This window comes from Pteropus vampyrus, unplaced genomic scaffold (genome assembly GCF_000151845.1).
Source record: "Pteropus vampyrus isolate Shadow unplaced genomic scaffold, Pvam_2.0 Scaffold2, whole genome shotgun sequence".
In the NCBI taxonomy this organism is placed as follows: Eukaryota; Metazoa; Chordata; class Mammalia; order Chiroptera; family Pteropodidae; genus Pteropus; species Pteropus vampyrus.
Window position 1 is genome coordinate 13,183,879 of NW_011888783.1, and position 12,560 is coordinate 13,196,438.

General features: G+C 38.9%; 1 protein-coding gene across 1 annotated transcript in view; it reads left to right on the top strand.

Moving 5' to 3' along the window:
- Window positions 1-12,560, top strand: part of PDE11A (phosphodiesterase 11A) — a 327,576-nt gene that overhangs the window by 223,679 nt on the left and 91,337 nt on the right. Inside the window, exons 11-12 of the mRNA XM_011356861.2 lie at window positions 9,493-9,639; window positions 9,900-10,007. Coding sequence (XP_011355163.1) covers window positions 9,493-9,639; window positions 9,900-10,007 — 255 coding nt within the window. The remainder of the gene's footprint in view (window positions 1-9,492; window positions 9,640-9,899; window positions 10,008-12,560) is intronic.

Here is a 12,560-nt window from a genome sequence, read left to right on the forward strand (position 1 = left end):
TTAGTATTCAATTAGTATGCAATAATGATAATCATCTGTTATGGATGGAATTGTGTCCCCACAAAATTCACATATTGAAACCCAACTCCAGTACCTTAGAATGTGACTGTATTAGAGATAGGGTCTTTAAAAAAGTAATTAAGGCTAAATGAGATCATCAGAGCAGAGCCCTATGAGGACACAAGCAGGCAGCCTCCTGTAAGCCAAGGAAAGAGGCACAGGAGAAACCAGACATGCCAACATCTTGATCTTGGGCTTCCAGCCTCCAGAACTGTGAGAAAATAAATTCCTGTTTTTTAATTCATCCAACTGTGATATTTGTTGTGGCAGCTCTATACCATTATAGTATATCGAGGGCCTACTATGAGACTGACACCGTGCTAAGTATTTTATCTCACTTAACATTTTTAATGACTATGAGAGATAGTTATTGTTATATTCTTTCTTCAGAAAAGAAAATAAATTCCCAAGGCCATAGCTTAAGCAAGTGGCAAAACTTGGATTCAAAGTCGCATCTGTTTGACTCTAGACATTATATACTTAGCTTACCACTGACCAACATTTATTAAGTACTAGCCATGAAAGAAGTACTAGACTGTAATAATTGCTGATGTTTGAGAATCTTAATCCTTTCCTTAAAGAACTTGTAAATAATGAACCACAGACGTAGAAAGAGAAGTTGATAAATACGTACATACATGCACACGTACATATGTACATACTGCATGGACAAAAATGTCTGGAACTAATAATGCCATGGCAATGCCACAGTTAATCTACAGAAAGAGAACATTCAAATGATTATGAAGACAACATGGATTCCTATGTTCATGTAAAGATTATGAACATAGGGGACAAGAGGCAGATTCAGCAGTTTTCTAGTTAGGTGATCTTGGACAAGTTGCTTATGTTCTAAATTGGTACTAATAATAGAAAATTACCCATTGGGTTGTTGGAAGATTAAATGAGATACTATAAAGTGCTTCGCATGATGCTTGGTACATAGCACAAATCAATACATGCGCCATACTGGAAAAAAAAATTCTTCTAATGCATAGTCGACTAGCCAATCTGTCTTAACATGTTGAGTTTTTAATTGTTTAAATGAAAATTGTTAATGTTAATTTTATGAATATTTTCACTAACCCTTATACATGGGTTTCACATTTTATGATTCTATTTCCAAAATATTTTTCCCTATCTGGCACATTCAGTTTAAATCAAACACCAATGTACCCCTCCAACAGCACATTCGGGGCAAAATTAAACTGTCAGTGTGGATGGACAGTCTGACAGAAAGGCAAGAATTAAAAATAAATTTGTGTGCTCATGACATGTGTACATGGATGTATGTGTGAGCGTATTTTCAGGAACGCCTCCACTCATCTGAGACTAAATCCAGGCACGATTCAAGGGAGGGACTCATAGCCAAGGAATCCCCTATGACCCCTCTGCCTCCCTTGACAGATTGCTTCTTCGCCGAAGGCGATTGCTTTATTCAGCCCTAAGAGTAGAAACTTTTGTTATAATGCTTCATGTGCTTTTATGGCACAAACCAATATAAATATTTACAGGATCGATCAGTAGAAATATATAAATTCTTATTTTTCTTGCTGTGTAGAGGAGCCATGAAAAACGTGTGGAAGGTTGAGTCTATCTTTCTCCAAGGAGACAACCAACTACATTGCTCAGGCAGAAGCAGAGAGATGCGTAGTTTCAGAAGTGACAAAGAGGCTCTACTATACTTTTCCATGCACAGGAGTAGAAAGAGTTTCTACTGAATGCATGAATATCGAAATATTTTTTCTCACCAGCTCACTGGAAATTGACGATCGGATGGCCAACCACATATGTCCTTGATGACAGATTTCACTCCTAACCTTAACTAGCAGGACAAAAAGATGGGCTCAGTGTATGGAACAAGGGGAGAGGGAGTGTGGGATCAGGGAAGTGACATAAATGGAAAACCCAAACAAACCCGTGTCCTCTTCGCCCCAGGGTGGCCCACTATTGTCATTAGCTGCTGATTCTCATCCCAATGTACAGATGTTGCCTTCCCTGGCTCTGCTCCATGGCAGGGTGTGGGACTCCGTAACCGTGCACTGGGGCACATCATCCCAGCACACGCAGGGCAGGGTCAGGTGGACTTTTACTGAAACCATAAAGAGGGGGCAAGTTGAGCTTCAAGTTCCCTCTGATCACCCAACATTTTCCTTCTCTACCACCTCACAGGCCTCCAGGCTCGATGCCGCCTGCTGTCCCCTGTGCCTTAGGCATCGTGGTACAGTATTAGTGTTTGTTTGCTCCTGTGGATTCTTGTTAGTGGCAATTCTTTTGTAAATCTGCAATTTCAAACTACAGAAATGAGGGAGTATGATGTTCCTTAGTCTTTAGTTGTTTGTTAATAAAGTGTAGAACCAACTCCCCTGGTCCCTGTCACTGGTTCCCAAGCTCTGATCCGTCACCAGGAGCAGACAACCTAGACAGCCTCACCTCTTGCCGATGCAAAAGTTCTCTCACTGTCTTTCTCCTTTCATCTTCTTCTGTCCAGTTGCCAAAATAGTTGTCTGATTGTTGTCTCATCTCGTAGAGAGTTATTCTCACTTTCTACCCTGCTTTATGAGCCTTTCCTTCTACTAAATTGCATCAAAAGTATTTTCATTTTAATAGGTAAGAATTCTCTGATCTACATTGAAGAAACTCTAATGGTGATATTTCAAGAGAGAGAATTCACCTGGAACTGTCGATCTTTATTTTCTCCAGCCTAACACATAGGCAATTATCCATTCACTTCATGTCGATAATCTTATTTGTGCGTTAAGTTGCATTTTTTTTCCTTTTCACCACTCCCATCGAGAGTTGAGAATTTCTGACAGTCTTTCACAAGTTTCTGTTTGTGAAATTAACATCTAAGCCTTCTCATTAAATCTAAACCTTTAGAATAATTACAGCAAGCCAAAGCTAATAGCAGAAAAGTTAAGAGTGTTGAGCGAGGTTGTTTTATTTGTTTCCTGAGATTGTTCTAAACCTAATATAGAGTGGCTGTTGGTTGGAGTAGATGGTATTTAAAGTACAAGAAGTTGTCATTTAAAGTGGTTTCTGGGCCTCCTTTCTCAGGGGGACCAGTATCCTTTCCTCTGGCAAGAGGGCCCCATTTTGGTACCCCGGGCTGTGCAGACTCACACTTTACTATGCAGTACTCCTCGGTCCCATTCCCTGAGAGCGAAGGCTTTCCCTCTGTGTCTGTCACCACTCTGAGCCTTCTCATGCATTCAGACTGAAGAGCCTGCCCATCCTAGAAAAGGGGAGAGCCAAGAATGGTACCAGGGCTTTGGGATTAAGTTCCTCATCACTAAGGAATTGGGAACACAAAGGGTGTGGTGCAGGGAGTTTAGGGGTACTGTAGGAAGGAAGGTGAAGTTCAGTGATGCTCTTGATTTTAATGCCGACATCACTCATCACTTTGATCTTAAATAAAGAAGCCTGGGACACGTGTGTGTGTGTGTGTGTGTGTGTGTGTGTGTGTGTGTGTGTGTGTGTGTGTCTTGGCAACTCTTGAACAGTTATATTCACTCGTACAGTCTAAACTTTACTATTTCTGTATATAAATTTAGCCCATGAGCTGCAGAGTTTACATCTCATTGTATGCTTGGCCCCAGGAACATGACTCAGAACTTCACATCACTGCTACACATGGCACCAGGTGGCTTCACAGCCCTTCATAGTTTCTGGTGTTGTTTTGTATGCGCTGGTGTAACCTGCAAATGTGCTGGGCCAGCACCCTCTCTGCCAGCTGACAGAGCACTACTGGAGCTTTATTGCTCTCTCTCTCTCTCTCTCTCTCTCTCTCTCTCTCTCCTTGGGATTCTGTATTTTTCTCCACAAGCTTCGCATGTGGTGGATAAACCTGTGAGGCACTTAAATATCCCAGTTTTTCCTGTTTAGAAGTTGGCATAGGGAGGCAACATTGTACCGAGATTCATAAGAAGTTGTGTCTTCCTTTCCTGAGCAAAAATAGAAATTAGTTACAATTTCACTCTTCACCATTGGAAATGTGACTGTATGTTATCTAAACGACTAGTTATTTCTAGTACTTCTAGTCCCTCTAAAGCCTGAATACATGTGTATGTTTTAAGCATTGCTCAGCTGTGTCCCAAATGTCCAGAGAAATCTTCCCAGGATCCTGTCTAGACAGAAGGATCCCTTATCTTGCTGCTCTTCACACCACCATATCATCTTTTTCCTGCTTCCCTTATTTTACCAAGTTACCTTGCCTAGCCAAGGTGGTATTGGAGTCCCATGAGGGCTCTGCTGGCCAGTCTGAACCAACGTCATTGTTTGCCTGAAGTCTGCCTCTGCTCCCTCAGAGGACAAATTGTTTTCAGGATGTTCTTGATTCACTCTGATCAAAACAATGCTGACAACTAGGGCTCATTCCATAGTCAGTGGTGAGTTTTGAAATTTCCCCAAATGGATTTATGTAAGGCCAAAGCATTGTCACCTCAAATGGATCCAGGCTGCTTATCATAAAAAATGGATTGATAGGCTAGCCATTTGGATCTAAATCCCAAAAGCTGCCCATACACCCAAGCTACTTTGCATAATGCAGGATTGGAGAAGCCTTTGGCTTGGCAGCACCCACCTTTAGAAACAACAGAGTGGTTAGGAGCCAGTCTCTAGAACCAGACTCCCCAAGTTCAAATGCACCTCTGTGAATCACAACCGTACAAATTTGAACAAATTGCCTATCATCTGTTTCAGTTGCCTCATCTGTACCATGGGACTAAAAATGTTCCCGACCTCTTAGGGTCCTTGTGGAGATCAAATGAGTCAATATGCAGAAAGTGCAAGAACAGTGGCTGGCATTTAGTAAGTGCTATCACAGTGCTGGTGAAACCAAGAACTTTGCAGTCTCTTCCACCTTTCCCCAGCCCAGTCTCCTGTCTTCATTAATTCGAGAATCCTAAGGTCCCTCCTTCTGCTTTTGTCCAGAGGGGTAAGTGAGTGAGTGGGTTGGAGTGGCAACAAGTCAGTTCTCTTTAGAGTTGCTAGAGCTGGACCACCGCCTCCTTTGTTGTTCGTTTTCATTTTCTGAGCATCACAAAATGTAATATTCATATGTCAAAGGATTTAGGATTGTATTTTAACATTTTACAGCCTCTCTGTAAAGCTACCTTTTCAATTTTAGAGGAGGCAGTTTTATGGCTCCCTTTGATAACCACTTAACTGTTAAGACCCAAACAAAGAACAGGAATGGTCAAAGGATATCAGGTACTCCCAGCCAGCAAGAGTCCTACTTCTTGAACATTATTCAAATTAGCTCCCGGGCTCATAATCTGTGTTTTCATTTATTGCTGCAGTAAAGTAAACGGTTATTTTATCCAAATGTTATTTCCTGGCTATTAATTCAGTGGTTATTTGGGATTGTAGTACCTCTCTTTGATTTAAGAATATGGTGCCTTATAAATATTAAAAGTTGAATACTGACACTTGGAGAAATCGCCTTTGATTTGTTTTGTTAATATCCTATGGCTAGAGTAATTATCACTTTGGAAGACACAGTCCCATTCTCTACTTATCAGAAGAGACGGGGAGCTTGTGTGTCCATGACAAGGGAATTGGCAACAGAAGATTCTTCCTAGAGTTTTTGCAGACTAGACCTTGGTGCTTGCCTCCTCAGGATACACACGCTGCTCTTTATTCTTCAGAAACTGCCCTTGAATTGAGGAATGTAGATAAAAACAATCTATACATCTCAAAATAGCTGAAAATGGTCATCTCTGAAGGATTGGGACTTCCTCTGCATCTATGAGTGCGGGCAAGGGTTTACGACAGGGCTCGGGGTAATCTATAGACGGGTATGATTTAAACGTGGATCAATCAACCTATTAGGGGGAAAGAGACAAGGTCAATAAGGATGGGTCTTGGTGAACCAGAGGTCTTCCTACATTTTTCAACCTAATGTTCTTATTTCCTTTCCATTAACATTTCATAATGAAAAAATGCCTATATTCTTTAATTTTTAAGATAATTAAGTGAATTTAGTGCCTTTGAAGGGTGGAGGATTTATAATGGCATCAGGGGATACACTATTAATAATCGTTAAGACAGGGGCCACCTCGAGAGCAGCAAGGCAGTTTCCATCGCTATTTCTGCTCCTTGGAGACAGAGAGTTAGACCTCCGTTGACAATTCAGAAGCAGGCTCTTCTCCTGAGACCAGAAGACTTGTGTCTTTTGGGACAAGGCTTCTACCCTCTTGGGAAGTGGTTTTCCATATTTGAGCTTAATGTGAACAAATCACAACTAGCACAGATCATTCTTAAGTGCATGGCATTCTCTGTATGCAAAGCCCTGAAATGTGATGGGCTTTTGGAACTTCCCTAAGGGAAAGAAACATGGCATCTGCCTCTGAGATTATTACAGCCTAATAAGCGAGGTTGGGATTGACACAAGTGAACACTTAGGGGCACATAACAAGAGAAAGAGGTCTACATAGTCGCAGCCAGGCCTATGCACAAAGAAATAAAGGAACTAAAGACCAAAGGCTGGCTTACCTCTGAGTTCTTCAAGCTGGTCATTGAAGTCTTCATTTAATAAAGATAAGTAAACTTTGGAGGGAGAAGAAAATGTCAAGTAGAATTATCATTAACATCCTCAAAGAAGTAAGAGAGGTTATATTGCATCCATGAAACAAAATTAGAATGCTATTTAAAAAATTACAAAGGAATATCCAGACAAGAAAAGAAGAGCTCTTAGAAATAAAAACTATGATAATAAATATCAAATATAAGGAGAGAGGATATTTCTCAGAAAATAGAGCAAAAAGAAAAAGAAATGGAATGTAGGAGAAAGAAAAAAGAAAAGAAACCCCATTCTAAAGATCAAATAAAAGCAATTCCAGAAAAATAAAAGAGGGAAAGATTTCATCAAAGAGAGTATTTTTAATTTTTTACTAAAACTAAAGGACATGATTTTCCCGATTAAAGGCTCACAAAGAACCTATGGTTATAGGTAAAAATGCACTCACACCTAGGACATTTTCATGACACTTAAGAACTCTGGAAGCAAAAAAGAAGATCCTACAAAAATGGTCATTTTCAAAGAATTAGGACTCCGAAGAGCTTCTGACTATTAGATGTTCAGTAGTTACATCTAAAGCTAAAAGAGCAATGCCTTCCGAATCTAATGGAATTATTTCCAACCTAGAAATCTGTTATCTATGCAAATTACCAATCAAATGTGACAATAATATGAAAACAATTCAGACATGCAAGTTTTCGCAAATTTTCCTACCACACACTTTTTCTTGGGAAGCTGTTGGAAGATGTGTCTCACCATAATGAGGAGAGAAACCAGAAAAGGAAAAAGATTTGGGGGAGTAAGAAGGGTTAGTGTATGAGGTAGCAGATGTTGACAGATACAGTGCAAGACAGCTTAATCTTCTTCAGTGTTAGGAAGTTTTAATAGAAAATGCTTAAAGCAGAAAATCATTAAAATATAAAATTGCAAGCATCCAACTTTGCCAAATATAAACAAACAAACAAACAAAAAATGTATCCGGATGGTTTGAAAGTGGTTGCTTCTAGGTAAGGGGAAATTTTGGTACCAGAAAAGTTCTGCTAGCATGTGTGTGTGTGTATGTGTGTGTCCAGCCTTGTAAATCTAACTTACTCTTAAAACTATGTACATATATAACTTTGATTTTAAAATACTTTTAAGTAAAAAATAAAGTAGTGAAATGCTTAGCATAAGACCAGGAACTCGGAATAAGGGCATGCACACAAAGACTTTTTACCACCACCATATTTGAATTTCACAAGCCTTACCTTCTTAATTCTAAGGAGCTAGATTCTACAAACATGTTAATATATTATAATGATTCACTGAAGGATAAGCTGATTGATTTTTGTTTAATGAACATAAACAATCTACAGAATGTAACTTGTCCTGTGTAATTCATGTACTTGCTCATTGCTCTTCCATGGTGTGAGAGCTAAACAGTGTTCTGATTTTAGCCTAGAGACGTAAATGCCTGTGGAGGAGTGTGGAGGTAGGAAGAAGGTTGATTATATGGTTCCTGGGATGCTTAGAGTGACCAGAGTTGAGTTTCATTGCTCAACCAAAGTAGTCCCAGGGTATAAATTACTTCCTGGGTAATTTACACCCAATGAGTAGTGTAGAGTATGAATACAGAATGGTCCCTGATGATCTGAGAACAGAAATGATTCCTTTACCGAGAGTGGCCCAAAGGATATGGAAAACCCAATGAAATCAGCAAAAAAAGAAAAAAAAACAAACACACAAAACAAAACAAAAATAAAAAACTATTCCCAAAGAGTTTCTTCTTCTCTTAAAGTTCGTATAGGAAAACTGATTGACAGCTGCCTAACATGAGTGTTTTGAAAATACTGAATACAGTCAGCCTTCCATATCCACGAGTTCTACATCTGAGGATTCCAACCAGCAGCAGATCGAAAATATTCGGAAAAAATTTACCTTGTTGCTGATGTGTACTATGTGGTTAGGCCTAAGATGGTTGCATCTGTACTGAACATGTGCAGACCTTTTTCTTGCCATTATTCCCTAAACAATACAGTATGACAACTATTTACATAGAATTTACAATGTATTACATTACATTACATTATATGTAATCTAGGGATGTTTTAAAGTATACAGGAAGATGTGGATAGGTTATACCCAAGTACTAAGCCATTTTAATATAAGGAACTTGAGCATCCTTGGATTTCAGTATCCACTGGGGTACTGGAACCAATCTCCCATGGATACGGAGAGACAACTATATGTATGACCAGTATGGTAATTAAGTTGTGATCTATATAGAGAATGAAGATGACCAATATTGCAAAGTCATTCCTTCAATGAAACATATGCTGAGGTTAACCCTACAAATATCTGTTTTATTGAGAAAACATATTTTGTACAAAAGATGCTCTGTCTGATCCTTTCCATCCTTCCCAATATACGAAACATGTGTGTAACAAAGAGTACATGCACAGCTACAGGATATAAGAAACATAATATAAATATAAGATACAAGAAACAAGACAAAGTGGTATATTCCCATGTCCTTCTCCTGAATAGCAGCAATTAAAATCCACAGCTGCTGGCTGCCCAGATGTTTCTTGCATTTAGTGCTCTGTAGTATGCACCAGAATATATTATATGACTGTGGTTTCCGTAAACTAGACAGCATTGTATCCTAATTCGGCAGACTTGATCCAGTGTGTATATTTTTTCTTCAGATTAGTTTCCCTCTCCCTCCCCACCCCCACCACCCTTCATTTGCTTGGGGCATCTGCACCGCAGAAACAAAAGACATTTCCAGCTCAGAGTTTAGCTGTATCAGAGTGTAAGTGTAGGTCAGGTCTGATTTATGTGGCACGTCTGATAAGCAGGAGAGGAGAGTAAGATGAGTGGTTTGAGAAAGCTGGTGAACTTGGCTTGACTTATGCCTTCTGCTTTTGTAGGCAGCCAACATCCCTTTGGTGTCAGAACTTGCCATCGATGACATACATTTTGACGACTTTTCTCTTGACGTTGATGCCATGATCACAGCTGCTCTTCGGATGTTCATGGAGCTGGGGATGGTACAGAAATTTAAAATTGACTATGAGGTAAGATGTTATGTCTTGGGTAATTCTGGGAATGCACCTGGGACAACGTGGTAGCCACTCTGAGTTTCAGGTTCTCAAATATAAATTAGGGATGATAATACTTGCCCTGCACACCTCATGAGATTACTGTAAAAATTGCATGAGATGTTCGTGGAAGGACTTTGATTGTTGAGGGTTACTCAGACATAAGGCATCGTTTTGATAATGGTCCACCAGAGACACATACAACTGCCTGACACGACCTTTCCCTCCCATTTCAGACACTGTGTAGGTGGCTTTTAACTGTGAGGAAAAATTATCGAATGGTTCTGTACCACAACTGGAGACACGCCTTCAACGTGTGCCAACTGATGTTTGCGATGTTAACTGTAAGTGTGTTTGGTGATAGCGAAAGGTCATCTGTCATTTGTGTGGACCTATAGGCCTTTTCCTCGCGTTTCCATGTCTGTGACAAATTGCCATGTGATTTATTTTACACTGGAATTTACCTACCCTGGTTATGGGAGTATATATTTCACAACAATGTCTGAGCTTTCAAGCTGTACCATCACTGACATCTTGAAGCAGGTGTAGTCTGGAATGATTGCTTGGGCCTCTTTTTCAATGTTTTATCTTGGGAAACTGGTTTCTTTACAAAAGAAATGCGTGGATTTTCAAAGTAATATTTTTGCAGAAGATATGGGGTGAGTAACAACATAGAGATCACTCGATAAGACTCTCTAGGCTGGTGGAAAGCCAACATAGGGATGTGTGAACATCACCCACAGGGGCGCGGAAATCACATGGCAATTTGTCACAGACATGGAAACGTGAAGACTATTAGGATATTTCACTGTTCTATTCTCATTGGTGATTCTATTTCCATTATAGTTATATCATATTCTATTTCCTTGTGTCTATTAATCCGAAAAAAAAAAAATCACCATATACCAACCAACCACTGGATTCAGCTCAAATCACAAAGGCAAGAAAACATGGCACATGAACACAGGATTTCCTCTAGATGGCGCTCCAAGGCAAAATTTCCCTGACAGTTGCCAGGAAAGAAGTGGGGAAAAAAACCTTAACAATCTTCCCTGAAAGTGCTTATTTTCTTCTAAGACAAGAGATACTGAAGCACACATGCCCATGCTCTTTTCTTAAAAGAGACACCAACAAAGTCAGTCTGTACAAAAAAGCCCCTCCTGCCAGATGGGACTTGCATTATGACTGCCTCCTTGCCCACCCAGCTGTTAGCATGAATAATAAGTCACTCTTTCAGAGACCTTACATCTGTGGTTATGTATTTTTCTAAGCCCATTGTCCCTGAGAATGGGAAAATGCATAGTTCAGTGTCATTGCTGAGGAAATTATGAAACCATGTACAACAGGACAAATTATAAATATATGCACCCGCTTCCTAACATTTAATCCCAAATAAAATCATTTCAAACACAGAACATAAACTTATTGATTGGGAATTATGTTTTACAAAAGTATTCAACTTTATGCCTGGGTTAGAAAGTAGTTTTTTGCCTTCAAAAATTAAAAAAAGAGAATGAACTGCTTTGTAGGAGAGGCAATTTTATATAAAATGGTGAAAATGTGGTTCACCAGGAACCCTGTTAATGACTTACTCATTTATTCCATGCCTCTGGCCTGAAAAATCTAGATTTTTTAAAATGAAATCTTCAACGCTATTCTTTACTTCTAAAGAGATATTTAGGTAGTTAAAATTTACCAAATATTTTAAATTTCTTGGATAAATAATGCAGTGCCAGTTACTATTTGTGGTTAAAACAAGGGATAAAACCCTGTAGATGAAGAATAATACAAATTCTCTTTGTTTATGGAAGCTCATAAACTAAATATCTCATCAAGCACATACATAATGAAAAATGATAAACACATTTCTTATATGTGCTATGTAGACCAGATAAAGGAAATAACTATGCTTTTGTTTGTATTCTGTAAAAGAAAAGGTGCCCAGGTTGCAGAGACATTTTTCGGTTTTATAAATGATGTATGAGCACTGACAGATTTTCCAGGGGGGAAAAAAGGTTTCCTTAAGAGTCAGTATTCTTTACAATCCCATAAATGTACTCATTAGCACTTTGGGCCATGCCCTACATCCTGTAGAGCTCAATAAAGATTCATTGAATGAGTGAATTTAGTTAAGGGTAATATTATTCAGGGAACCATGTTGTTCAGTGTCCAGGTTTAAAAAAAAAAAAACCTATAAAATGATGAACAACTATCACTGCTAGAAATCTGATTCTTTCTTCATATCACACTAAGGTTCAGCTAGGGTTCATATAGAATATTATGATCTTGCAGAATTCACTGGATATGAAAAGAGCACATGATCACATTAAAATTTATGGTGTTGCCGGCAGTGTGGTGCTGGTGGGGAATCGCAGTTAAACACTAATAATAACCAGTATCACGGCAAACACATTGACACCCCCTGACATTCACCGGGGGCTTCTTAAATCTTAAATGTGGAGGCAGTGTGTGTAAGTCCATGTTTGTGTTGTCAACAAGGTTATTTTCAAAGATAAGCCAAGTTGTTTTAGTGAGAATTCAAACTAGAGAGCAGAAGGGACCTTTGGGAAGAAAAATCCATCCTATTCACCGGCTTAACGATAATGCACTGTCTGCATTCTGCCATTTTCAGGGAAGTCCTTGATTTTTGAGATAGAACATTTCTTCTGAAATATCTTAGAAGCACAATGGGAACTCTTTTTCTCCCATCTCAAGAAGGACAGAATCAGTTGAATTTTAAAATAAAATATATTTGCTCAATAGTCAAAATCCTAATTTCAACAGAAATTAATTTATTTGTAGATTGTAACATTGGAAGGTACAGAGATCTACATGTTTTGTTCTGTAATTGACTATAATAAAGTAACAATCAATAATCAAACATCATTTTTACATTG